The 27,733-nt window shown below is 33.0% G+C and overlaps 1 protein-coding gene and 1 long non-coding RNA gene across 3 annotated transcripts in view; one reads left to right on the top strand and one right to left on the bottom strand.

Moving 5' to 3' along the window:
* LOC139975133 (uncharacterized) overlaps positions 1-27,733 on the top strand; it is a 171,225-nt gene that overhangs the window by 92,948 nt on the left and 50,544 nt on the right. The gene's annotated exons all lie outside the window — the stretch shown is intronic.
* Positions 1-27,733, bottom strand: part of LOC139975129 (IgGFc-binding protein-like) — a 96,540-nt gene that overhangs the window by 49,016 nt on the left and 19,791 nt on the right. Inside the window, exon 11 of the mRNA XM_071982768.1 lies at positions 25,354-25,500. Within this exon, the coding sequence (XP_071838869.1) occupies positions 25,354-25,500 (147 nt within the window). The remainder of the gene's footprint in view (positions 1-25,353; positions 25,501-27,733) is intronic.

The raw sequence follows: 27,733 nt of genomic DNA, 5'->3' as shown, positions 1-27,733 counted from the left end.
TCAATTCCTAGTCATGGTTTCTATAATCTTGAAAACTGACTTGAGCACAAAATATTTCATCAAATCATTATATTGTACTCTCCCATTTATTCTTGGTTAAATTTGTACACAAAATATTTCATCAAATTCTTATAACTATGACCAAAAGTAGGATCCTACCTTTGACCTCTATTTACATAATGTTCATGAACCTTACAAGCAGTCCATCTACATATCAGCTTTGAAGTTCAACCAAGCTGTACTTTCCCAGTTACTTTATTTACAAGGATTTAAAATTGTTACCCTCAAGTGAATTTAAACCACTGCCAGGAAAAAACCCCCATGAAACAGAATGGATCCTTGAACTTACCGAGAATAACCTACTCTTTATATTGATAAAATCCGGTACAGATACTTACCAGCAGGACATTCACCAGGTGTAGATGTTAAAGTTTCATCTTTGCAAGACGCTACCTCGAAGAGACATTCATTTGCATAAGTCACTCCATCAGAGCCGCAGATGGGATCGAAAATCTTTGGACATGGCTTATCACATGATACTTCTTCTATAAACAAATGGAAACAACATATACAGATTTTTACGGGATTAAATAATTATTTTAAGAACAAAACGAGCTCGGATATTAAGCTCATTTAAACATATCTTTGACTTTATGTTGTGTATTAACAACTATCAGGGAAAAACTTCAAAACCATCTTAAAGTGGTCATCTCTTCCTAGTCACACTCAGAGCTGTAATTCTTAATCTTCCTTCAAGAAAAACTTAAAAACAAACTACTTAACTAATAAATTTGTATAGTTTGTAGGCTGCTTTCTTTTGTCTTTTCTCTCTCTGTCTTTTGTTTTGTCTCTTCTTATTGTCTTATCTGTTCGTTTCTTCTAAATATGTTAATGACGGACTGGAATGTAAATGGCAGAATTGACTGGAATGTACCGTTCGATTAATTTATTAATCAATCAATTCCTAGTCATGGTTTCTATAATCTTGAAAACTGACTTGAGCACAAAATATTTCATCAAATCATTATATTGTACTCTCCCATTTATTCTTGGTTAAATTTGTACACAAAATATTTCATCAAATTCTTATAACTATGACCAAAAGTAGGATCCTACCTTTGACCTCTATTTACATAATGTTCATGAACCTTACAAGCAGTCCATCTACATATCAGCTTTGAAGTTCAACCAAGCTGTACTTTCCCAGTTACTTTATTTACAAGGATTTAAAATTGTTACCCTCAAGTGAATTTAAACCACTGCCAGGAAAAAAACCCCATGAAACAGAATGGATCCTTGAACTTACCGAGAATAACCTACTCTTTATATTGATAAAATCCGGTACAGATACTTACCAGCAGGACATTCACTAGGTGTAGATGTTAAAGTTTCATCTTTGCAAGACGCTACCTCGAAGAGACATTCATTTGCATAAGTCACTCCATCAGAGCCGCAGATGGGATCAAAAATCTTTGGACATAGCTTATCACATGATACTTCTTCTATAAACAAATGGAAACAACATATACAGATTTTTACGGGATTAAATAATTATTTTAAGAACAAAACGAGCTCGGATATTAAGCTCATTTAAACATATCTTCGACTTTATGTTGTGTATTAACAACTATCAGGGAAAAACTTCAAAACCATCTTAAAGTGGTCATCTCTTCCTAGTCACACTCAGAGCTGTAATTCTTAATCTTCCTTCAAGAAAAACTTAAAAACAAACTACTTAACTAATAAATTTGTATAGTTTGTAGGCTGCTTTCTTTTGTCATTTCTCTCTCTGTCTTTTGTTTTGTCTCTTCTTATTGTCTTATCTGTTCGTTTCTTCTAAATATGTTAATGACGGACTGGAATGTAAATGGCAGAATTGACTGGAATGTACCGCTCGATTAATTTATTAATTAATCAATCAATTCCTAGTCATAGTTTCTATAATCTTGAAAACTGACTTGAGCACAAAATATTTCATCAAATCATTATATTGTACTCTCCCATTTATACTTGGTTAAATTTGTACACAAAATATTTCATCAAATTCTTATAACTATGACCAAAAGTAGGATCCTACCTTTGACCTCTATTTACATAATGTTCATGAACCTTACAAGCAGTCCATCTACATATCAGCTTTGAAGTTCAACCAAGCTGTACTTTCCCAGTTACTTTATTTACAAGGATTTAAAATTGTTACCCTCAAGTGAATTTAAACCACTGCCAGGAAAAAAAACCCATGAAACAGAATGGATCCTTGAACTTACCGAGAATAACCTACTCTTTATATTGATAAAATCCGGTACAGATACTTACCAGCAGGACATTCACCAGGTGTAGATGTTAAAGTTTCATCTTTGCAAGACGCTACCTCGAAGAGACATTCATTTGCATAAGTCACTCCATCAGAGCCGCAGATGGGATCGAAAATCTTTGGACATGACTTATCACATGATACTTCTTCTATAAACAAATGGAAACAACATATACAGATTTTTACGGGATTAATAATTATTTTAAGAACAAAACGCACTCGGATATTAAGGTCATTTAAACATATCTATGACTTTATGTTGTGTATTAACAACTATCAGGGAAAAACTTCAAAACCATCTTAAAGTGGTCATCTCTTCCTAGTCACACTCAGAGCTGTAATTCTTAATCTTCCTTCAAGAAAAACTTAAAAACAAACTACTTAACTAATAAATTTGTATAGTTTGTAGGCTGCTTTCTTTTGTCTTTTCTCTCTCTGTCTTTTGTTTTGTCTCTTCTTATTGTCTTATCTGTTCGTTTCTTCTAAATATGTTAATGACGGACTGGAATGTAAATGGCAGAATTGACTGGAATGTACCGTTCGATTAATTTATTAATCAATCAATTCCTAGTCATGGTTTCTATAATCTTGAAAACTGACTTGAGCACAAAATATTTCATCAAATCATTATATTGTACTCTCCCATTTATTCTTGGTTAAATTTGTACACAAAATATTTCATCAAATTCTTCTAACTATGACCAAAAGTAGGATCCTACCTTTGACCTCTATTTACATAATGTTCATGAACCTTACAAGCAGTCCATCTACATATCAGCTTTGAAGTTCAACCAAGCTGTACTTTCCCAGTTACTTTATTTACAAGGATTTAAAATTGTTACCCTCAAGTGAATTTAAACCACTGCCAGGAAAAAAACCCCATGAAACAGAATGGATCCTTGAACTTACCGAGAATAACCTACTCTTTATATTGATAAAATCCGGTACAGATACTTACCAGCAGGACATTCACCAGGTGTAGATGTTAAAGTTTCATCTTTGCAAGACGCTACCTCGAAGAGACATTCATTTGCATAAGTCACTCCATCAGAGCCGCAGATGGGATCGAAAATCTTTGGACATGACTTATCACATGATACTTCTTCTATAAACAAATGGAAACAACATATACAGATTTTTACGGGATTAATAATTATTTTAAGAACAAAACGCACTCGGATATTAAGGTCATTTAAACATATCTATGACTTTATGTTGTGTATTAACAACTATCAGGGAAAAACTTCAAAACCATCTTAAAGTGGTCATCTCTTCCTAGTCACACTCAGAGCTGTAGTTCTTAATCTTCCTTCAAGAAAAACTTAAAAACAAACTACTTAACTAATAAATTTGTATAGTTTGTAGGCTGCTTTCTTTTGTCTTTTCTCTCTCTGTCTTTTGTTTTGTCTCTTCTTATTGTCTTATCTGTTCGTTTCTTCTAAATATGTTAATGACGGACTGGAATGTAAATGGCAGAATTGACTGGAATGTACCGTTCGATTAATTTATTAATCAATCAATTCCTAGTCATGGTTTCTATAATCTTGAAAACTGACTTGAGCACAAAATATTTCATCAAATCATTATATTGTACTCTCCCATTTATTCTTGGTTAAATTTGTACACAAAATATTTCATCAAATTCTTATAACTATGACCAAAAGTAGGATCCTACCTTTGACCTCTATTTACATAATGTTCATGAACCTTACAAGCAGTCCATCTACATATCAGCTTTGAAGTTCAACCAAGCTGTACTTTCCCAGTTACTTTATTTACAAGGATTTAAAATTGTTACCCTCAAGTGAATTTAAACCACTGCCAGGAAAAAACCCCCATGAAACAGAATGGATCCTTGAACTTACCGAGAATAACCTACTCTTTATATTGATAAAATCCGGTACAGATACTTACCAGCAGGACATTCACCAGGTGTAGATGTTAAAGTTTCATCTTTGCAAGACGCTATCTCGAAGAGACATTCATTTGCATAAGTCACTCCATCAGAGCCGCAGATGGGATCGAAAATCTTTGGACATGACTTATCACATGATACTTCTTCTATAAACAAATGGAAACAACATATACAGATTTTTACGGGATTAATAATTATTTTAAAAACAAAACGCACTCGGATATTAAGGTCATTTAAACATATCTTCGACTTTATGTTGTGTATTAACAACTATCAGGGAAAAACTTCAAAACCATCTTAAAGTGGTCATCTCTTCCTAGTCACACTCAGAGCTGTAATTCTTAATCTTCCTTCAAGAAAAACTTAAAAACAAACTACTTAACTAATAAATTTGTATAGTTTGTAGGCTGCTTTCTTTTGTCTTTTCTCTCTCTGTCTTTTGTTTTGTCTCTTCTTATTGTCTTATCTGTTCGTTTCTTCTAAATATGTTAATGACGGACTGGAATGTAAATGGCAGAATTGACTGGAATGTACCGTTCGATTAATTTATTAATCAATCAATTCCTAGTCATGGTTTCTATAATCTTGAAAACTGACTTGAGCACAAAATATTTCATCAAATCATTATATTGTACTCTCCCATTTATTCTTGGTTAAATTTGTACACAAAATATTTCATCAAATTCTTATAACTATGACCAAAAGTAGGATCCTACCTTTGACCTCTATTTACATAATGTTCATGAACCTTACAAGCAGTCCATCTACATATCAGCTTTGAAGTTCAACCAAGCTGTACTTTCCCAGTTACTTTATTTACAAGGATTTAAATTGTTACCCTCAAGTGAATTTAAACCACTGCCAGGAAAAAAAACCCATGAAACAGAATGGATCCTTGAACTTACCGAGAATAACCTACTCTTTATATTGATAAAATCCGGTACAGATACTTACCAGCAGGACATTCACCAGGTGTAGATGTTAAAGTTTCATCTTTGCAAGACGCTATCTCGAAGAGACATTCATTTGCATAAGTCACTCCATCAGAGCCGCAGATGGGATCGAAAATCTTTGGACATGACTTATCACATGATACTTCTTCTATAAACAAATGGAAACAACATATACAGATTTTTACGGGATTAATAATTATTTTAAAAACAAAACGCACTCGGATATTAAGGTCATTTAAACATATCTTCGACTTTATGTTGTGTATTAACAACTATCAGGGAAAAACTTCAAAACCATCTTAAAGTGGTCATCTCTTCCTAGTCACACTCAGAGCTGTAATTCTTAATCTTCCTTCAAGAAAAACTTAAAAACAAACTACTTAACTAATAAATTTGTATAGTTTGTAGGCTGCTTTCTTTTGTCTTTTCTCTCTCTGTCTTTTGTTTTGTCTCTTCTTATTGTCTTATCTGTTCGTTTCTTCTAAATATGTTAATGACGGACTGGAATGTAAATGGCAGAATTGACTGGAATGTACCGCTCGATTAATTTATTAATTAATCAATCAATTCCTAGTCATAGTTTCTATAATCTTGAAAACTGACTTGAGCACAAAATATTTCATCAAATCATTATATTGTACTCTCCCATTTATACTTGGTTAAATTTGTACACAAAATATTTCATCAAATTCTTATAACTATGACCACAAGTAGGATCCTACCTTTGACCTCTATTTACATAATGTTCATGAACCTTACAAGCAGTCCATCTACATATCAGCTTTGAAGTTCAACCAAGCTGTACTTTCCCAGTTACTTTATTTACAAGGATTTAAAATTGTTACCCTCAAGTGAACTTTAACCGCTTGCCAAGAAAAAAAACCCCATGAAACAAAATGGATCCTTGACCTTACCGAGAATAACCTACTCTTTATATTGATAAAATCCGGTACAGATACTTACCAGCAGGACATTCACCAGGTGTAGATGTTAAAGTTTCATCTTTGCAAGACGCTATCTCGAAGAGACATTCATTTGCATAAGTCACTCCATCAGAGCCGCAGATGGGATCAAAAATCTTTGGACATGGCTTATCACATGATACTTCTTCTATAAACAAATGGAAACAACATATACAGATTTTTACGGGATTAATAATTATTTTAAGAACAAAACGAGCTCGGATATTAAGCTCATTTAAACATATCTTTGACTTTATGTTGTGTATTAACAACTATCAGGGAAAAACTTCAAAACCATCTTAAAGTGGTCATCTCTTCCTAGTCACACTCAGAGCTGTAATTCTTAATCTTCCTTCAAGAAAAACTTAAAAACAAACTACTTAACTAATAAATTTGTATAGTTTGTAGGCTGCTTTCTTTTGTCTTTTCTCTCTCTGTCTTTTGTTTTGTCTCTTCTTATTGTCTTATTTGTTCGTTTCTTCTAAATATGTTATGACGGACTGGAATGTAAATGGCAGAATTGACTGGAATGTACCGCTCGATTAATTTATTAATTAATCAATCAATTCCTAGTCATAGTTTCTATAATCTTGAAAACTGACTTGAGCACAAAATATTTCATCAAATCATTATATTGTACTCTCCCATTTATACTTGGTTAAATTTGTACACAAAATATTTCATCAAATTCTTATAACTATGACCAAAAGTAGGATCCTACCTTTGACCTCTATTTACATAATGTTCATGAACCTTACAAGCAGTCCATCTACATATCAGCTTTGAAGTTCAACCAAGCTGTACTTTCCCAGTTACTTTATTTACAAGGATTTAAAATTGTTACCCTCAAGTGAACTTTAACCGCTTGCCAAGAAAAAAAACCCCATGAAACAGAATGGATCCTTGACCTTACCGAGAATAACCTACTCTTTATATTGATAAAATCCGGTACAGATACTTACCAGCAGGACATTCACCAGGTGTAGATGTTAAAGTTTCATCTTTGCAAGACGCTATCTCGAAGAGACATTCATTTGCATAAGTCACTCCATCAGAGCCGCAGATGGGATCAAAAATCTTTGGACATGGCTTATCACATGATACTTCTTCTATAAACAAATGGAAACAACATATACAGATTTTTACGGGATTAATAATTATTTTAAGAACAAAACGAGCTCGGATATTAAGCTCATTTAAACATATCTTTGACTTTATGTTGTGTATTAACAACTATCAGGGAAAAACTTCAAAACCATCTTAAAGTGGTCATCTCTTCCTAGTCACACTCAGAGCTGTAATTCTTAATCTTCCTTCAAGAAAAACTTAAAAACAAACTACTTAACTAATAAATTTGTATAGTTTGTAGGCTGCTTTCTTTTGTCTTTTCTCTCTCTGTCTTTTGTTTTGTCTCTTCTTATTGTCTTATCTGTTCGTTTCTTCTAAATATGTTAATGACGGACTGGAATGTAAATGGCAGAATTGACTGGAATGTACCGCTCGATTAATTTATTAATTAATCAATCAATTCCTAGTCATAGTTTCTATAATCTTGAAAACTGACTTGAGCACAAAATATTTCATCAAATCATTATATTGTACTCTCCCATTTATACTTGGTTAAATTTGTACACAAAATATTTCATCAAATTCTTATAACTATGACCAAAAGTAGGATCCTACCTTTGACCTCTATTTACATAATGTTCATGAACCTTACAAGCAGTCCATCTACATATCAGCTTTGAAGTTCAACCAAGCTGTACTTTCCCAGTTACTTTATTTACAAGGATTTAAAATTGTTACCCTCAAGTGAATTTAAACCACTGCCAGGAAAAAAAACCCATGAAACAGAATGGATCCTTGAACTTACCGAGAATAACCTACTCTTTATATTGATAAAATCCGGTACAGATACTTACCAGCAGGACATTCACCAGGTGTAGATGTTAAAGTTTCATCTTTGCAAGACGCTACCTCGAAGAGACATTCATTTGCATAAGTCACTCCATCAGAGCCGCAGATGGGATCGAAAATCTTTGGACATGACTTATCACATGATACTTCTTCTATAAACAAATGGAAACATCATATACAGATTTTTACGGGATTAATAATTATTTTAAGAACAAAACGCACTCGGATATTAAGCTCATTTAAACATATCTATGACTTTATGTTGTGTATTAACAACTATCAGGGAAAAACTTCAAAACCATCTTAAAGTGGTCATCTCTTCCTAGTCACACTCAGAGCTGTAATTCTTAATCTTCCTTCAAGAAAAACTTAAAAACAAACTACTTAACTAATAAATTTGTATAGTTTGTAGGCTGCTTTCTTTTGTCTTTTCTCTCTCTGTCTTTTGTTTTGTCTCTTCTTATTGTCTTATCTGTTCGTTTCTTCTAAATATGTTAATGACGGACTGGAATGTAAATGGCAGAATTGACTGGAATGTACCGTTCGATTAATTTATTAATCAATCAATTCCTAGTCATGGTTTCTATAATCTTGAAAACTGACTTGAGCACAAAATATTTCATCAAATCATTATATTGTACTCTCCCATTTATTCTTGGTTAAATTTGTACACAAAATATTTCATCAAATTCTTATAACTATGACCAAAAGTAGGATCCTACCTTTGACCTCTATTTACATAATGTTCATGAACCTTACAAGCAGTCCATCTACATATCAGCTTTGAAGTTCAACCAAGCTGTACTTTCCCAGTTACTTTATTTACAAGGATTTAAAATTGTTACCCTCAAGTGAATTTAAACCACTGCCAGGAAAAAAAACCCATGAAACAGAATGGATCCTTGAACTTACCGAGAATAACCTACTCTTTATATTGATAAAATCCGGTACAGATACTTACCAGCAGGACATTCACCAGGTGTAGATGTTAAAGTTTCATCTTTGCAAGACGCTACCTCGAAGAGACATTCATTTGCATAAGTCACTCCATCAGAGCCGCAGATGGGATCGAAAATCTTTGGACATGACTTATCACATGATACTTCTTCTATAAACAAATGGAAACAACATATACAGATTTTTACGGGATTAATAATTATTTTAAGAACAAAACGCACTCGGATATTAAGGTCATTTAAACATATCTATGACTTTATGTTGTGTATTAACAACTATCAGGGAAAAACTTCAAAACCATCTTAAAGTGGTCATCTCTTCCTAGTCACACTCAGAGCTGTAATTCTTAATCTTCCTTCAAGAAAAACTTAAAAACAAACTACTTAACTAATAAATTTGTATAGTTTGTAGGCTGCTTTCTTTTGTCTTTTCTCTCTCTGTCTTTTGTTTTGTCTCTTCTTATTGTCTTATCTGTTCGTTTCTTCTAAATATGTTAATGACGGACTGGAATGTAAATGGCAGAATTGACTGGAATGTACCGTTCGATTAATTTATTAATCAATCAATTCCTAGTCATGGTTTCTATAATCTTGAAAACTGACTTGAGCACAAAATATTTCATCAAATCATTATATTGTACTCTCCCATTTATTCTTGGTTAAATTTGTACACAAAATATTTCATCAAATTCTTATAACTATGACCAAAAGTAGGATCCTACCTTTGACCTCTATTTACATAATGTTCATGAACCTTACAAGCAGTCCATCTACATATCAGCTTTGAAGTTCAACCAAGCTGTACTTTCCCAGTTACTTTATTTACAAGGATTTAAAATTGTTACCCTCAAGTGAATTTAAACCACTGCCAGGAAAAAAAACCCATGAAACAGAATGGATCCTTGAACTTACCGAGAATAACCTACTCTTTATATTGATAAAATCCGGTACAGATACTTACCAGCAGGACATTCACCAGGTGTAGATGTTAAAGTTTCATCTTTGCAAGACGCTATCTCGAAGAGACATTCATTTGCATAAGTCACTCCATCAGAGCCGCAGATGGGATCGAAAATCTTTGGACATGACTTATCACATGATACTTCTTCTATAAACAAATGGAAACAACATATACAGATTTTTACGGGATTAATAATTATTTTAAGAACAAAACGCACTCGGATATTAAGGTCATTTAAACATATCTATGACTTTATGTTGTGTATTAACAACTATCAGGGAAAAACTTCAAAACCATCTTAAAGTGGTCATCTCTTCCTAGTCACACTCAGAGCTGTAATTCTTAATCTTCCTTCAAGAAAAACTTAAAAACAAACTACTTAACTAATAAATTTGTATAGTTTGTAGGCTGCTTTCTTTTGTCTTTTCTCTCTCTGTCTTTTGTTTTGTCTCTTCTTATTGTCTTATCTGTTCGTTTCTTCTAAATATGTTAATGACGGACTGGAATGTAAATGGCAGAATTGACTGGAATGTACCGTTCGATTAATTTATTAATCAATCAATTCCTAGTCATGGTTTCTATAATCTTGAAAACTGACTTGAGCACAAAATATTTCATCAAATCATTATATTGTACTCTCCCATTTATTCTTGGTTAAATTTGTACACAAAATATTTCATCAAATTCTTATAACTATGACCAAAAGTAGGATCCTACCTTTGACCTCTATTTACATAATGTTCATGAACCTTACAAGCAGTCCATCTACATATCAGCTTTGAAGTTCAACCAAGCTGTACTTTCCCAGTTACTTTATTTACAAGGATTTAAAATTGTTACCCTCAAGTGAATTTAAACCACTGCCAGGAAAAAAAACCCATGAAACAGAATGGATCCTTGAACTTACCGAGAATAACCTACTCTTTATATTGATAAAATCCGGTACAGATACTTACCAGCAGGACATTCACCAGGTGTAGATGTTAAAGTTTCATCTTTGCAAGACGCTATCTCGAAGAGACATTCATTTGCATAAGTCACTCCATCAGAGCCGCAGATGGGATCGAAAATCTTTGGACATGGCTTATCACATGATACTTCTTCTATAAACAAATGGAAACAACATATACAGATTTTTACGGGATTAAATAATTATTTTAAGAACAAAACGAGCTCGGATATTAAGGTCATTTAAACATATCTTCGACTTTATGTTGTGTATTAACAACTATCAGGGAAAAACTTCAAAACCATCTTAAAGTGGTCATCTCTTCCTAGTCACACTCAGAGCTGTAATTCTTAATCTTCCTTCAAGAAAAACTTAAAAACAAACTACTTAACTAATAAATTTGTATAGTTTGTAGGCTGCTTTCTTTTGTCTTTTCTCTCTCTGTCTTTTGTTTTGTCTCTTCTTATTGTCTTATCTGTTCGTTTCTTCTAAATATGTTAATGACGGACTGGAATGTAAATGGCAGAATTGACTGGAATGTACCGCTCGATTAATTTATTAATTAATCAATCAATTCCTAGTCATAGTTTCTATAATCTTGAAAACTGACTTGAGCACAAAATATTTCATCAAATCATTATATTGTACTCTCCCATTTATACTTGGTTAAATTTGTACACAAAATATTTCATCAAATTCTTATAACTATGACCAGAAGTAGGATCCTACCTTTGACCTCTATTTACATAATGTTCATGAACCTTACAAGCAGTCCATCTACATATCAGCTTTGAAGTTCAACCAAGCTGTACTTTCCCAGTTACTTTATTTACAAGGATTTAAAATTGTTACCCTCAAGTGAACTTTAACCGCTTGCCAAGAAAAAAAACCCCATGAAACAAAATGGATCCTTGACCTTACCGAGAATAACCTACTCTTTATATTGATAAAATCCGGTACAGATACTTACCAGCAGGACATTCACCAGGTGTAGATGTTAAAGTTTCATCTTTGCAAGACGCTATCTCGAAGAGACATTCATTTGCATAAGTCACTCCATCAGAGCCGCAGATGGGATCAAAAATCTTTGGACATGGCTTATCACATGATACTTCTTCTATAAACAAATGGAAACAACATATACAGATTTTTACGGGATTAATAATTATTTTAAGAACAAAACGAGCTCGGATATTAAGCTCATTTAAACATATCTTTGACTTTATGTTGTGTATTAACAACTATCAGGGAAAAACTTCAAAACCATCTTAAAGTGGTCATCTCTTCCTAGTCACACTCAGAGCTGTAATTCTTAATCTTCCTTCAAGAAAAACTTAAAAACAAACTACTTAACTAATAAATTTGTATAGTTTGTAGGCTGCTTTCTTTTGTCTTTTCTCTCTCTGTCTTTTGTTTTGTCTCTTCTTATTGTCTTATTTGTTCGTTTCTTCTAAATATGTTAATGACGGACTGGAATGTAAATGGCAGAATTGACTGGAATGTACCGCTCGATTAATTTATTAATTAATCAATCAATTCCTAGTCATAGTTTCTATAATCTTGAAAACTGACTTGAGCACAAAATATTTCATCAAATCATTATATTGTACTCTCCCATTTATACTTGGTTAAATTTGTACACAAAATATTTCATCAAATTCTTATAACTATGACCAAAAGTAGGATCCTACCTTTGACCTCTATTTACATAATGTTCATGAACCTTACAAGCAGTCCATCTACATATCAGCTTTGAAGTTCAACCAAGCTGTACTTTCCCAGTTACTTTATTTACAAGGATTTAAAATTGTTACCCTCAAGTGAACTTTAACCGCTTGCCAAGAAAAAAAACCCCATGAAACAGAATGGATCCTTGACCTTACCGAGAATAACCTACTCTTTATATTGATAAAATCCGGTACAGATACTTACCAGCAGGACATTCACCAGGTGTAGATGTTAAAGTTTCATCTTTGCAAGACGCTATCTCGAAGAGACATTCATTTGCATAAGTCACTCCATCAGAGCCGCAGATGGGATCAAAAATCTTTGGACATGGCTTATCACATGATACTTCTTCTATAAACAAATGGAAACAACATATACAGATTTTTACGGGATGTATAATTATTTTAAGAACAAAACGAGCTCGGATATTAAGCTCATTTAAACATATCTTTGACTTTATGTTGTGTATTAACAACTATCAGGGAAAAACTTCAAAACCATCTTAAAGTGGTCATCTCTTCCTAGTCACACTCAGAGCTGTAATTCTTAATCTTCCTTCAAGAAAAACTTAAAAACAAACTACTTAACTAATAAATTTGTATAGTTTGTAGGCTGCTTTCTTTTGTCTTTTCTCTCTCTGTCTTTTGTTTTGTCTCTTCTTATTGTCTTATCTGTCCGTTTCTTCTAAATATGTTAATGACGGACTGGAATGTAAATGGCAGAATTGACTGGAATGTACCGCTCGATTAATTTATTAATTAATCAATCAATTCCTAGTCATAGTTTCTATAATCTTGAAAACTGACTTGAGCACAAAATATTTCATCAAATCATTATATTGTACTCTCCCATTTATACTTGGTTAAATTTGTACACAAAATATTTCATCAAATTCTTATAACTATGACCAGAAGTAGGATCCTACCTTTGACCTCTATTTACATAATGTTCATGAACCTTACAAGCAGTCCATCTACATATCAGCTTTGAAGTTCAACCAAGCTGTACTTTCCCAGTTACTTTATTTACAAGGATTTAAAATTGTTACCCTCAAGTGAACTTTAACCGCTTGCCAAGAAAAAAACCCCCATGAAACAAAATGGATCCTTGACCTTACCGAGAATAACCTACTCTTTATATTGATAAAATCCGGTACAGATACTTACCAGCAGGACATTCACCAGGTGTAGATGTTAAAGTTTCATCTTTGCAAGACGCTATCTCGAAGAGACATTCATTTGTATAAGTCACTCCATCAGAGACGCAGATGGGATCAAAAATCTTTGGACATGGCTTATCACATGATACTTCTTCTATAAACAAATGGAAACAACATATACAGATTTTTACGGGATTAATAATTATTTTAAGAACAAAACGAGCTCGGATATTAAGCTCATTTAAACATATCTTTGACTTTATGTTGTGTATTAACAACTATCAGGGAAAAACTTCAAAACCATCTTAAAGTGGTCATCTCTTCCTAGTCACACTCAGAGCTGTAATTCTTAATCTTCCTTCAAGAAAAACTTAAAAACAAACTACTTAACTAATAAATTTGTATAGTTTGTAGGCTGCTTTCTTTTGTCTTTTCTCTCTCTGTCTTTTGTTTTGTCTCTTCTTATTGTCTTATTTGTTCGTTTCTTCTAAATATGTTAATGACGGACTGGAATGTAAATGGCAGAATTGACTGGAATGTACCGCTCGATTAATTTATTAATTAATCAATCAATTCCTAGTCATAGTTTCTATAATCTTGAAAACTGACTTGAGCACAAAATATTTCATCAAATCATTATATTGTACTCTCCCATTTATACTTGGTTAAATTTGTACACAAAATATTTCATCAAATTCTTATAACTATGACCAAAAGTAGGATCCTACCTTTGACCTCTATTTACATAATGTTCATGAACCTTACAAGCAGTCCATCTACATATCAGCTTTGAAGTTCAACCAAGCTGTACTTTCCCAGTTACTTTATTTACAAGGATTTAAAATTGTTACCCTCAAGTGAACTTTAACCGCTTGCCAAGAAAAAAAACCCATGAAACAGAATGGATCCTTGACCTTACCGAGAATAACCTACTCTTTATATTGATAAAATCCGGTACAGATACTTACCAGCAGGACATTCACCAGGTGTAGATGTTAAAGTTTCATCTTTGCAAGACGCTATCTCGAAGAGACATTCATTTGCATAAGTCACTCCATCAGAGCCGCAGATGGGATCAAAAATCTTTGGACATGGCTTATCACATGATACTTCTTCTATAAACAAATGGAAACAACATATACAGATTTTTACGGGATTAATAATTATTTTAAGAACAAAACGAGCTCGGATATTAAGCTCATTTAAACATATCTTTGACTTTATGTTGTGTATTAACAACTATCAGGGAAAAACTTCAAAACCATCTTAAAGTGGTCATCTCTTCCTAGTCACACTCAGAGCTGTAATTCTTAATCTTCCTTCAAGAAAAACTTAAAAACAAACTACTTAACTAATAAATTTGTATAGTTTGTAGGCTGCTTTCTTTTGTCTTTTCTCTCTCTGTCTTTTGTTTTGTCTCTTCTTATTGTCTTATCTGTTCGTTTTTTCTAAATATGTTAATGACGGACTGGAATGTAAATGGCAGAATTGACTGGAATGTACCGCTCGATTAATTTATTAATTAATCAATCAATTCCTAGTCATAGTTTCTATAATCTTGAAAACTGACTTGAGCACAAAATATTTCATCAAATCATTATATTGTACTCTCCCATTTATACTTGGTTAAATTTGTACACAAAATATTTCATCAAATTCTTATAACTATGACCAAAAGTAGGATCCTACCTTTGACCTCTATTTACATAATGTTCATGAACCTTACAAGCAGTCCATCTACATATCAGCTTTGAAGTTCAACCAAGCTGTACTTTCCCAGTTACTTTATTTACAAGGATTTAAAATTGTTACCCTCAAGTGAACTTTAACCGCTTGCCAAGAAAAAAAAACCCATGAAACAGAATGGATCCTTGACCTTACCGAGAATAACCTACTCTTTATATTGATAAAATCCGGTACAGATACTTACCAGCAGGACATTCACCAGGTGTAGATGTTAAAGTTTCATCTTTGCAAGACGCTACCTCGAAGAGACATTCATTTGCATAAGTCACTCCATCAGAGCCGCAGATGGGATCGAAAATCTTTGGACATGACTTATCACATGATACTTCTTCTATAAACAAATGGAAACAACATATACAGATTTTTACGGGATTAATAATTATTTTAAGAACAAAACGCACTCGGATATTAAGCTCACTTAAACATATCTATGACTTTATGTTGTGTATTAACAACTATCAGGGAAAAACTTCAAAACCATCTTAAAGTGGTCATCTCTTCCTAGTCACACTCAGAGCTGTAATTCTTAATCTTCCTTCAAGAAAAACTTAAAAACAAACTACTTAACTAATAAATTTGTATAGTTTGTAGGCTGCTTTCTTTTGTCTTTTCTCTCTCTGTCTTTTGTTTTGTCTCTTCTTATTGTCTTATCTGTTCGTTTCTTCTAAATATGTTAATGACGGACTGGAATGTAAATGGCAGAATTGACTGGAATGTACCGCTCGATTAATTTATTAATTAATGAATCAATTCCTAGTCATAGTTTCTATAATCTTGAAAACTGACTTGAGCACAAAATATTTCATCAAATCATTATATTGTACTCTCCCATTTATTCTTGGTTAAATTTGTACACAAAATATTTCATCAAATTCTTATAACTATGACCAAAAGTAGGATCCTACCTTTGACCTCTATTTACATAATGTTCATGAACCTTACAAGCAGTCCATCTACATATCAGCTTTGAAGTTCAACCAAGCTGTACTTTCCCAGTTACTTTATTTACAAGGATTTAAAATTGTTACCCTCAAGTGAATTTAAACCGCTTGCCAAGAAAAAAAACCCCATGAAACAGAATGGATCCTTGACCTTACCGAGAATAACCTACTCTTTATATTGATAAAATCCGGTACAGATACTTACCAGCAGGACATTCACCAGGTGTAGATGTTAAAGTTTCATCTTTGCAAGACGCTATCTCGAAGAGACATTCATTTGCATAAGTCACTCCATCAGAGCCGCAGATGGGATCCAAAATCTTTGGACATGGCTTATCACATGATACTTCTTCTATAAACAAATGGAAACAACATATACAGATTTTTACGGGATTAATAATTATTTTAAGAACAAAACGAGCTCGGATATTAAGCTCATTTAAACATATCTTTGACTTTATGTTGTGTATTAACAACTATCAGGGAAAAACTTCAAAACCATCTTAAAGTGGTCATCTCTTCCTAGTCACACTCAGAGCTGTAATTCTTAATCTTCCTTCAAGAAAAACTTAAAAACAAACTACTTAACTAATAAATTTGTATAGTTTGTAGGCTGCTTTCTTTTGTCTTTTCTCTCTCTGTCTTTTGTTTTGTCTCTTCTTATTGTCTTATTTGTTCGTTTCTTCTAAATATGTTAATGACGGACTGGAATGTAAATGGCAGAATTGACTGGAATGTACCGCTCGATTAATTTATTAATTAATCAATCAATTCCTAGTCATAGTTTCTATAATCTTGAAAACTGACTTGAGCACAAAATATTTCATCAAATCATTATATTGTACTCTCCCATTTATACTTGGTTAAATTTGTACACAAAATATTTCATCAAATTCTTATAACTATGACCAGAAGTAGGATCCTACCTTTGACCTCTATTTACATAATGTTCATGAACCTTACAAGCAGTCCATCTACATATCAGCTTTGAAGTTCAACCAAGCTGTACTTTCCCAGTTACTTTATTTACAAGGATTTAAAATTGTTACCCTCAAGTGAACTTTAACCGCTTGCCAAGAAAAAAAACCCCATGAAACAGAATGGATCCTTGACCTTACCGAGAATAACCTACTCTTTATATTGATAAAATCCGGTACAGATACTTACCAGCAGGACATTCACCAGGTGTAGATGTTAAAGTTTCATCTTTGCAAGACGCTATCTCGAAGAGACATTCATTTGCATAAGTCACTCCATCAGAGCCGCAGATGGGATCAAAAATCTTTGGACATGGCTTATCACATGATACTTCTTCTATAAACAAATGGAAACAACATATACAGATTTTTACGGGATTAATAATTATTTTAAGAACAAAACGCACTCGGATATTAAGCTCAGTTTAACATATCTTTGACTTTATGTTGTGTATTAACAACTATCAGGGAAAAACTTCAAAACCATCTTAAAGTGGTCATCTCTTCCTAGTCACACTCAGAGCTGTAATTCTTAATCTTCCTTCAAGAAAAACTTAAAAACAAACTACTTAACTAATAAATTTGTATAGATTGTAGGCTGCTTTCTTTTGTCTTTTCTCTCTCTGTCTTTTGTTTTGTCTCTTCTTATTGTCTTATCTGTTCGTTTCTTCTAAATATGTTAATGACGGACTGGAATGTAAATGGCAGAATTGACTGGAATGTACCGCTCGATTAATTTATTAATTAATCAATCAATTCCTAGTTTCTATAATCTTGAAAACTGACTTGAGCACAAAATATTTCATCAAATCATTATATTGTACTCTCCCATTTATACTTGGTTAAATTTGTACACAAAATATTTCATCAAATTCTTATAACTATGACCAAAAGTAGGATCCTACCTTTGACCTCTATTTACATAATGTTCATGAACCTTACAAGCAGTCCATCTACATATCAGCTTTGAAGTTCAACCAAGCTGTACTTTCCCAGTTACTTTATTTACAAGGATTTAAAATTGTTACCCTCAAGTGAACTTTAACCGCTTGCCAAGAAAAAAACCCCATGAAACAGAATGGATCCTTGACCTTACCGAGAATAACCTACTCTTTATATTGATAAAATCCGGTACAGATACTTACCAGCAGGACATTCACCAGGTGTAGATGTTAAAGTTTCATCTTTGCAAGACGCTACCTCGAAGAGACATTCATTTGCATAAGTCACTCCATCAGAGCCGCAGATGGGATCCAAAATCTTTGGACATGGCTTATCACATGATACTTCTTCTATAAACAAATGGAAACAACATATACAGATTTTTACGGGATTAAATAATTATTTTAAGAACAAAACGAGCTCGGATATTAAGCTCATTTAAACATATCTTTGACTTTATGTTGTGTATTAACAACTATCAGGGAAAAACTTCAAAACCATCTTAAAGTGGTCATCTCTTCCTAGTCACACTCAGAGCTGTAATTCTTAATCTTCCTTCAAGAAAAACTTAAAAACAAACTACTTAACTAATAAATTTGTATAGTTTGTAGGCTGCTTTCTTTTGTCTTTTCTCTCTCTGTCTTTTGTTTTGTCTCTTCTTATTGTCTTATCTGTTCGTTTCTTCTAAATATGTTAATGACGGACTGGAATGTAAATGGCAGAATTGACTGGAATGTACCGTTCGATTAATTTATTAATTAATCAATCAATTCCTAGTCATAGTTTCTATAATCTTGAAAACTGACTTGAGCACAAAATATTTCATCAAATCAATATATTGTACTCTCCCATTTATTCTTGGTTAAATTTGTACACAAAATATTTCATCAAATTCTTATAACTATGACCAAAAGTAGGATCCTACCTTTGACCTCTCTTTACATAATGTTCATGAACCTTACACGCAGTCCATCTACATATCAGCTTTGAAGTTCAACCAAGCTGTACTTTCCCAGTTACTTTATTTACAAGGATTTAAAATTGTTACCCTCAAGTGAATTTAAACCGCTTGCCAAGAAAAAAAACCCCATGAAACAGAATGGATCCTTGACCTTACCGAGAATAACCTACTCTTTATATTGATAAAATCCGGTACAGATACTTACCAGCAGGACATTCACCAGGTGTAGATGTTAAAGTTTCATCTTTGCAAGACGCTATCTCGAAGAGACATTCATTTGCATAAGTCACTCCATCAGAGCCGCAGATGGGATCCAAAATCTTTGGACATGACTTATCACATGATACTTCTTCTATAAACAAATGGAAACAACATATACAGATTTTTACGGGATTAATAATTACTTTAAGAACAAAACGCACTCGGATATTAAGCTCATTTAAACATATCTTTGACTTTATGTTGTGTATTAACAACTATCAGGGAAAAACTTCAAAACCATCTTAAAGTGGTCATCTCTTCCTAGTCACACTCAGAGCTGTAATTCTTAATCTTCCTTCAAGAAAAACTTAAAAACAAACTACTTAACTAATAAATTTGTATAGTTTGTAGGCTGCTTTCTTTTGTCTTTTCTCTCTCTGTCTTTTGTTTTGTCTCTTCTTATTGTCTTATCTGTTCGTTTCTTCTAAATATGTTAATGACGGACTGGAATGTAAATGGCAGAATTGACTGGAATGTACCGTTCGATTAATTTATTAATTAATCAATCAATTCCTAGTCATAGTTTCTATAATCTTGAAAACTGACTTGAGCACAAAATATTTCATCAAATCATTATATTGTACTCTCCCATTTATTCTTGGTTAAATTTGTACACAAAATATTTCATCAAATTCTTATAACTATGACCAAAAGTAGGATCCTACCTTTGACCTCTATTTACATAATGTTCATGAACCTTACAAGCAGTCCATCTACATATCAGCTTTGAAGTTCAACCAAGCTGTACTTTCCCAGTTACTTTATTTACAAGGATTTAAAATTGTTACCCCCAAGTGAATTTAAACCACTGCCAGGAAAAAAAACCCATGAAACAGAATGGATCCTTGAACTTACCGAGAATAACCTACTCTTTATATTGATAAAATCCGGTACAGATACTTACCAGCAGGACATTCACCAGGTGTAGATGTTAAAGTTTCATCTTTGCAAGACGCTATCTCGAAGAGACATTCATTTGCATAAGTCACTCCATCAGAGCCGCAGATGGGATCAAAAATCTTTGGACATGGCTTATCACATGATACTTCTTCTATAAACAAATGGAAACAACATATACAGATTTTTACGGGATTAATAATTATTTTAAGAACAAAACGAGCTCGGATATTAAGCTCATTTAAACATATCTTTGACTTTATGTTGTGTATTAACAACTATCAGGGAAAAACTTCAAAACCATCTTAAAGTGGTCATCTCTTCCTAGTCACACTCAGAGCTGTAATTCTTAATCTTCCTTCAAGAAAAACTTAAAAACAAACTACTTAACTAATAAATTTGTATAGTTTGTAGGCTGCTTTCTTTTGTCTATCTCTCTCTGTCTTTTGTTTTGTCTCTTCTTATTGTCTTATCTGTTCGTTTCTTCTAAATATGTTAATGACGGACTGGAATGTAAATGGCAGAATTGACTGGAATGTACCGCTCGATTAATTTATTAATTAATCAATCAATTCCTAGTCATAGTTTCTATAATCTTGAAAACTGACTTGAGCACAAAATATTTCATCAAATCATTATATTGTACTCTCCCATTTATACTTGGTTAAATTTGTACACAAAATATTTCATCAAATTCTTATAACTATGACCAAAAGTAGGATCCTACCTTTGACCTCTATTTACATAATGTTCATGAACCTTACAAGCAGTCCATCTACATATCAGCTTTGAAGTTCAACCAAGCTGTACTTTCCCAGTTACTTTATTTACAAGGATTTAAAATTGTTACCCTCAAGTGAACTTTAACCGCTTGCCAAGAAAAAAACCCCATGAAACAGAATGGATCCTTGACCTTACCGAGAATAACCTACTCTTTATATTGATAAAATCCGGTACAGATACTTACCAGCAGGACATTCACCAGGTGTAGATGTTAAAGTTTCATCTTTGCAAGACGCTACCTCGAAGAGACATTCATTTGCATAAGTCACTCCATCAGAGCCGCAGATGGGATCCAAAATCTTTGGACATGGCTTATCACATGATACTTCTTCTATAAACAAATGGAAACAACATATACAGATTTTTACGGGATTAAATAATTATTTTAAGAACAAAACGAGCTCGGATATTAAGCTCATTTAAACATATCTTTGACTTTATGTTGTGTATTAACAACTATCAGGGAAAAACTTCAAAACCATCTTAAAGTGGTCATCTCTTCCTAGTCACACTCAGAGCTGTAATTCTTAATCTTCCTTCAAGAAAAACTTAAAAACAAACTACTTAACTAATAAATTTGTATAGTTTGTAGGCTGCTTTCTTTTGTCTTTTCTCTCTCTGTCTTTTGTTTTGTCTCTTCTTATTGTCTTATCTGTTCGTTTCTTCTAAATATGTTAATGACGGACTGGAATGTAAATGGCAGAATTGACTGGAATGTACCGTTCGATTAATTTATTAATTAATCAATCAATTCCTAGTCATAGTTTCTATAATCTTGAAAACTGACTTGAGCACAAAATATTTCATCAAATCAATATATTGTACTCTCCCATTTATTCTTGGTTAAATTTGTACACAAAATATTTCATCAAATTCTTATAACTATGACCAAAAGTAGGATCCTACCTTTGACCTCTATTTACATAATGTTCATGAACCTTACAAGCAGTCCATCTACATATCAGCTTTGAAGTTCAACCAAGCTGTACTTTCCCAGTTACTTTATTTACAAGGATTTAAAATTGTTACCCTCAAGTGAATTTAAACCGCTTGCCAAGAAAAAAAAACCCATGAAACAGAATGGATCCTTGAACTTACCGAGAATAACCTACTCTTTATATTGATAAAATCCGGTACAGATACTTACCAGCAGGACATTCACCAGGTGTAGATGTTAAAGTTTCATCTTTGCAAGACGCTACCTCGAAGAGACATTCATTTGCATAAGTCACTCCATCAGAGCCGCAGATGGGATCCAAAATCTTTGGACATGGCTTATCACATGATACTTCTTCTATAAACAAATGGAAACAACATATACAGATTTTTACGGGATTAAATAATTATTTTAAGAACAAAACGAGCTCGGATATTAAGCTCATTTAAACATATCTTTGACTTTATGTTGTGTATTAACAACTATCAGGGAAAAACTTCAAAACCATCTTAAAGTGGTCATCTCTTCCTAGTCACACTCAGAGCTGTAATTCTTAATCTTCCTTCAAGAAAAACTTAAAAACAAACTACTTAACTAATAAATTTGTATAGTTTGTAGGCTGCTTTCTTTTGTCTTTTCTCTCTCTGTCTTTTGTTTTGTCTCTTCTTATTGTCTTATCTGTTCGTTTCTTCTAAATATGTTAATGACGGACTGGAATGTAAATGGCAGAATTGACTGGAATGTACCGTTCGATTAATTTATTAATTAATCAATCAATTCCTAGTCATGGTTTCTATAATCTTGAAAACTGACTTGAGCACAAAATATTTCATCAAATCATTATATTGTACTCTCCCATTTATTCTTGGTTAAATTTGTACACAAAATATTTCATCAAATTCTTATAACTATGACCAAAAGTAGGATCCTACCTTTGACCTCTATTTACATAATGTTCATGAACCTTACAAGCAGTCCATCTACATATCAACTTTGAAGTTCAACCAAGCTGTACTTTCCCAGTTACTTTATTTACAAGGATTTAAAATTGTTACCCTCAAGTGAATTTAAACCACTGCCAGGAAAAAACCCCCATGAAACAGAATGGATCCTTGAACTTACCGAGAATAACCTACTCTTTATATTGATAAAATCCAGTACAGATACTTACCAGCAGGACATTCACCAGGTGTAGATGTTAAAGTTTCATCTTTGCAAGACGCTACCTCGAAGAGACATTCATTTGCATAAGTCACTCCATCAGAGCCGCAGATGGGATCCAAAATCTTTGGACATGGCTTATCACATGATACTTCTTCTATAAACAAATGGAAACAACATATACAGATTTTTACGGGATTAAATAATTATTTTAAGAACAAAACGAGCTCGGATATTAAGCTCATTTAAACATATCTTTGACTTTATGTTGTGTATTAACAACTATCAGGGAAAAACTTCAAAACCATCTTAAAGTGGTCATCTCTTCCTAGTCACACTCAGAGCTGTAATTCTTAATCTTCCTTCAAGAAAAACTTAAAAACAAACTACTTAACTAATAAATTTGTATAGTTTGTAGGCTGCTTTCTTTTGTCTTTTCTCTCTCTGTCTTTTGTTTTGTCTCTTCTTATTGTCTTATCTGTTCGTTTCTTCTAAATATGTTAATGACGGACTGGAATGTAAATGGCAGAATTGACTGGAATGTACCGCTCGATTAATTTATTAATTAATCAATCAATTCCTAGTCATGGTTTCTATAATCTTGAAAACTGACTTGAGCACAAAATATTTCATCAAATCATTATATTGTACTCTCCCATTTATTCTTGGTTAAATTTGTACACAAAATATTTCATCAAATTCTTATAACTATGACCAAAAGTAGGATCCTACCTTTGACCTCTATTTACATAATGTTCATGAACCTTACAAGCAGTCCATCTACATATCAGCTTTGAAGTTCAACCAAGCTGTACTTTCCCAGTTACTTTATTTACAAGGATTTAAAATTGTTACCCTCAAGTGAATTTAAACCACTGCCAGGAAAAAAAACCCATGAAACAGAATGGATCCTTGAACTTACCGAGAATAACCTACTCTTTATATTGATAAAATCCGGTACAGATACTTACCAGCAGGACATTCACCAGGTGTAGATGTTAAAGTTTCATCTTTGCAAGACGCTACCTCGAAGAGACATTCATTTTCATAAGTCACTCCATCAGAGCCGCAGATGGGATCGAAAATCTTTGGACATGGCTTATCACATGATACTTCTTCTATAAACAAATGGAAACAACATATAAAGATTTTTACGGGATTAAATAATTATTTTAAGAACAAAACGAGCTCGGATATTAAGCTCATTTAAACATATCTTTGACTTTATGTTGTGTATTAACAACTATCAGGGAAAAACTTCAAAACCATCTTAAAGTGGTCATCTCTTCCTAGTCACACTCAGAGCTGTAATTCTTAATCTTCCTTCAAGAAAAACTTAAAAACAAACTACTTAACTAATAAATTTGTATAGTTTGTAGGCTGCTTTCTTTTGTCTTTTCTCTCTCTGTCTTTTGTTTTGTCTCTTCTTATTGTCTTATCTGTTCGTTTCTTCTAAATATGTTAATGACGGACTGGAATGTAAATGGCAGAATTGACTGGAATGTACCGTTCGATTAATTTATTAATTAATCAATCAATTCCTAGTCATAGTTTCTATAATCTTGAAAACTGACTTGAGCACAAAATATTTCATCAAATCATTATATTGTACTCTCCCATTTATTCTTGGTTAAATTTGTACACAAAATATTTCATCAAATTCTTATAACTATGACCAAAAGTAGGATCCTACCTTTGACCTCTATTTACATAATGTTCATGAACCTTACAAGCAGTCCATCTACATATCAGCTTTGAAGTTCAACCAAGCTGTACTTTCCCAGTTACTTTATTTACAAGGATTTAAAATTGTTACCCTCAAGTGAACTTTAACCGCTGCCAAGAAAAAAAAACCCATGAAACAGAATGGATCCTTGACCTTACCGAGAATAACCTACTCTTTATATTGATAAAATCTGGTACAGATACTTACCAGCAGGACATTCACCAGGTGTAGATGTTAAAGTTTCATCTTTGCAAGACGCTATCTCGAAGAGACATTCATTTTCATAAGTCACTCCATCAGAGCCGCAGATGGGATCGAAAATCTTTGGACATGGCTTATCACATGATACTTCTTCTATAAACAAATGGAAACAACATATAAAGATTTTTACGGGATTAATAATTATTTTAAGAACAAAACGCACTCGGATATTAAGCTCATTTAAACATATCTTTGACTTTATGTTGTGTATTAACAACTATCAGGGAAAAACTTCAAAACCATCTTAAAGTGGTCATCTCTTCCTAGTCACACTCAGAGCTGTAATTCTTAATCTTCCTTCAAGAAAAACTTAAAAACAAACTACTTAACTAATAAATTTGTATAGTTTGTAGGCTGCTTTCTTTTGTCATTTCTCTCTCTGTCTTTTGTTTTGTCTCTTCTTATTGTCTTATCTGTTCGTTTCTTCTAAATATGTTAATGACGGACTGGAATGTAAATGGCAGAATTGACTGGAATGTACCGTTCGATTAATTTATTAATTAATCAATCAATTCCTAGTCATAGTTTCTATAATCTTGAAAACTGACTTGAGCACAAAATATTTCATCAAATCATTATATTGTACTCTCCCATTTATTCTTGGTTAAATTTGTACACAAAATATTTCATCAAATTCTTATAACTATGACCAAAAGTAGGATCCTACCTTTGACCTCTATTTACATAATGTTCATGAACCTTACAAGCAGTCCATCTACATATCAGCTTTGAAGTTCAACCAAGCTGTACTTTCCCAGTTACTTTATTTACAAGGATTTAAAATTGTTACCCTCAAGTGAACTTTAACCGCTGCCAAGAAAAAAAAACCCATGAAACAGAATGGATCCTTGACCTTACCGAGAATAACCTACTCTTTATATTGATAAAATCCGGTACAGATACTTACCAGCAGGACATTCACCAGGTGTAGATGTTAAAGTTTCATCTTTGCAAGACGCTATCTCGAAGAGACATTCATTTTCATAAGTCACTCCATCAGAGCCGCAGATGGGATCAAAAATCTTTGGACATGGCTTATCACATGATACTTCTTCTATAAACAAATGGAAACAACATATACAAATTTTTACGGGATTAAATAATTATTTTAAGAACAAAACGCACTCGGATATTAAGCTCATTTAAACATATCTTTGACTTTGTGTTGTGTAATACTGCAATTTGTGTTTTATTCTTTGTATCATCTGGGCCCTATTTCATGAAGATTACTTACGAATCTTCTTAAGTAATTCTTCGTAAGTCACTTAAGAAGTTTTAACAAGAAATAGTTCTTATCTTACGAACGATTAATCTTCTTAAGTTACGAACGATTATTTAAGAATTTATTAAAAGTTTGTATCTTTTATAACTTTGAAAGAGGCTGAATGTGACCTTTGACCTGCAGCTCCAACTTTTTCTGAAACTTTTTCTCTTCGAACCATCTTGCTCACAAAAGGAAAAAAGAGAATGGTAAGTAAATGACTAAAGCCTTCCTTCTCTGCAGTTTTTTATCCAAAATAATGAAATACTCAATAAAACTGTTCCCGGGTAGTTTTTTCTTATTAAATACCATCAAGAAAGTGTTTTTCTAGAGCAGAAAGTTGTATAAAAACTGCTCGAGTGAAGCATCAATACGGTATCTGTGTGTAGACTCTGCCTACTGTAGTGTTACTGTTACTGTTAGACTATGTCTACTGTAGTGTTAGGGCTACATATTAATTATAATAGAGGCTATACGCATAGGGTCGTTGTACTTACGGTAACAAATATAGGCTAGGCTTAATGTTAGTTAGGAATGGGCCTAAGTAATGCTGCGCACCACTGACGAAATGAATACCGTAATCACGACTTGACAGTTGACACTCGTGATCTCTAAATTAGTCTTGAAGTGGAAATGTTCAAACCACCTCGACTTCACGAGAACAAAATATAGGATGTGTGAATCGTAATTACATACAGGCCCTAGGCTAACTCAGTAACTGTTGTTAGAGTTGACTAGACTAGGCCTAATGAGGTAACCAATGTTGGACGATCAGTTTAGTAGAAAAAATGAACAGGAGGGACACTCAAGTCCCTATCAAGGACCCTATAGGAGAGGGAAAAAAAACTGAAGACACAAACACTCAGACCCGATTACAATGCTTGAAGTGCTTGTCCCAAGCATTCTGAAACCCATTCACACTACTTGCAAGTACAACTTTCTGAGGCAAACTGTTTGAACAAAAAGTTTGAACAATTTGGCTAGACAGGCCTATTAGTTAGCATCCGTAAGTTAGGCTAGGCTAATTCTTTTACTGTTTATATATATATGATATTTTGTGCACCC

The sequence above is a fragment of the Apostichopus japonicus genome, chromosome 10, assembly GCF_037975245.1.
Source record: "Apostichopus japonicus isolate 1M-3 chromosome 10, ASM3797524v1, whole genome shotgun sequence".
NCBI lineage: Eukaryota > Metazoa > Echinodermata > Holothuroidea > Aspidochirotida > Stichopodidae > Apostichopus > Apostichopus japonicus.
This window is presented reverse-complemented; position numbering and strand designations above follow the sequence as displayed.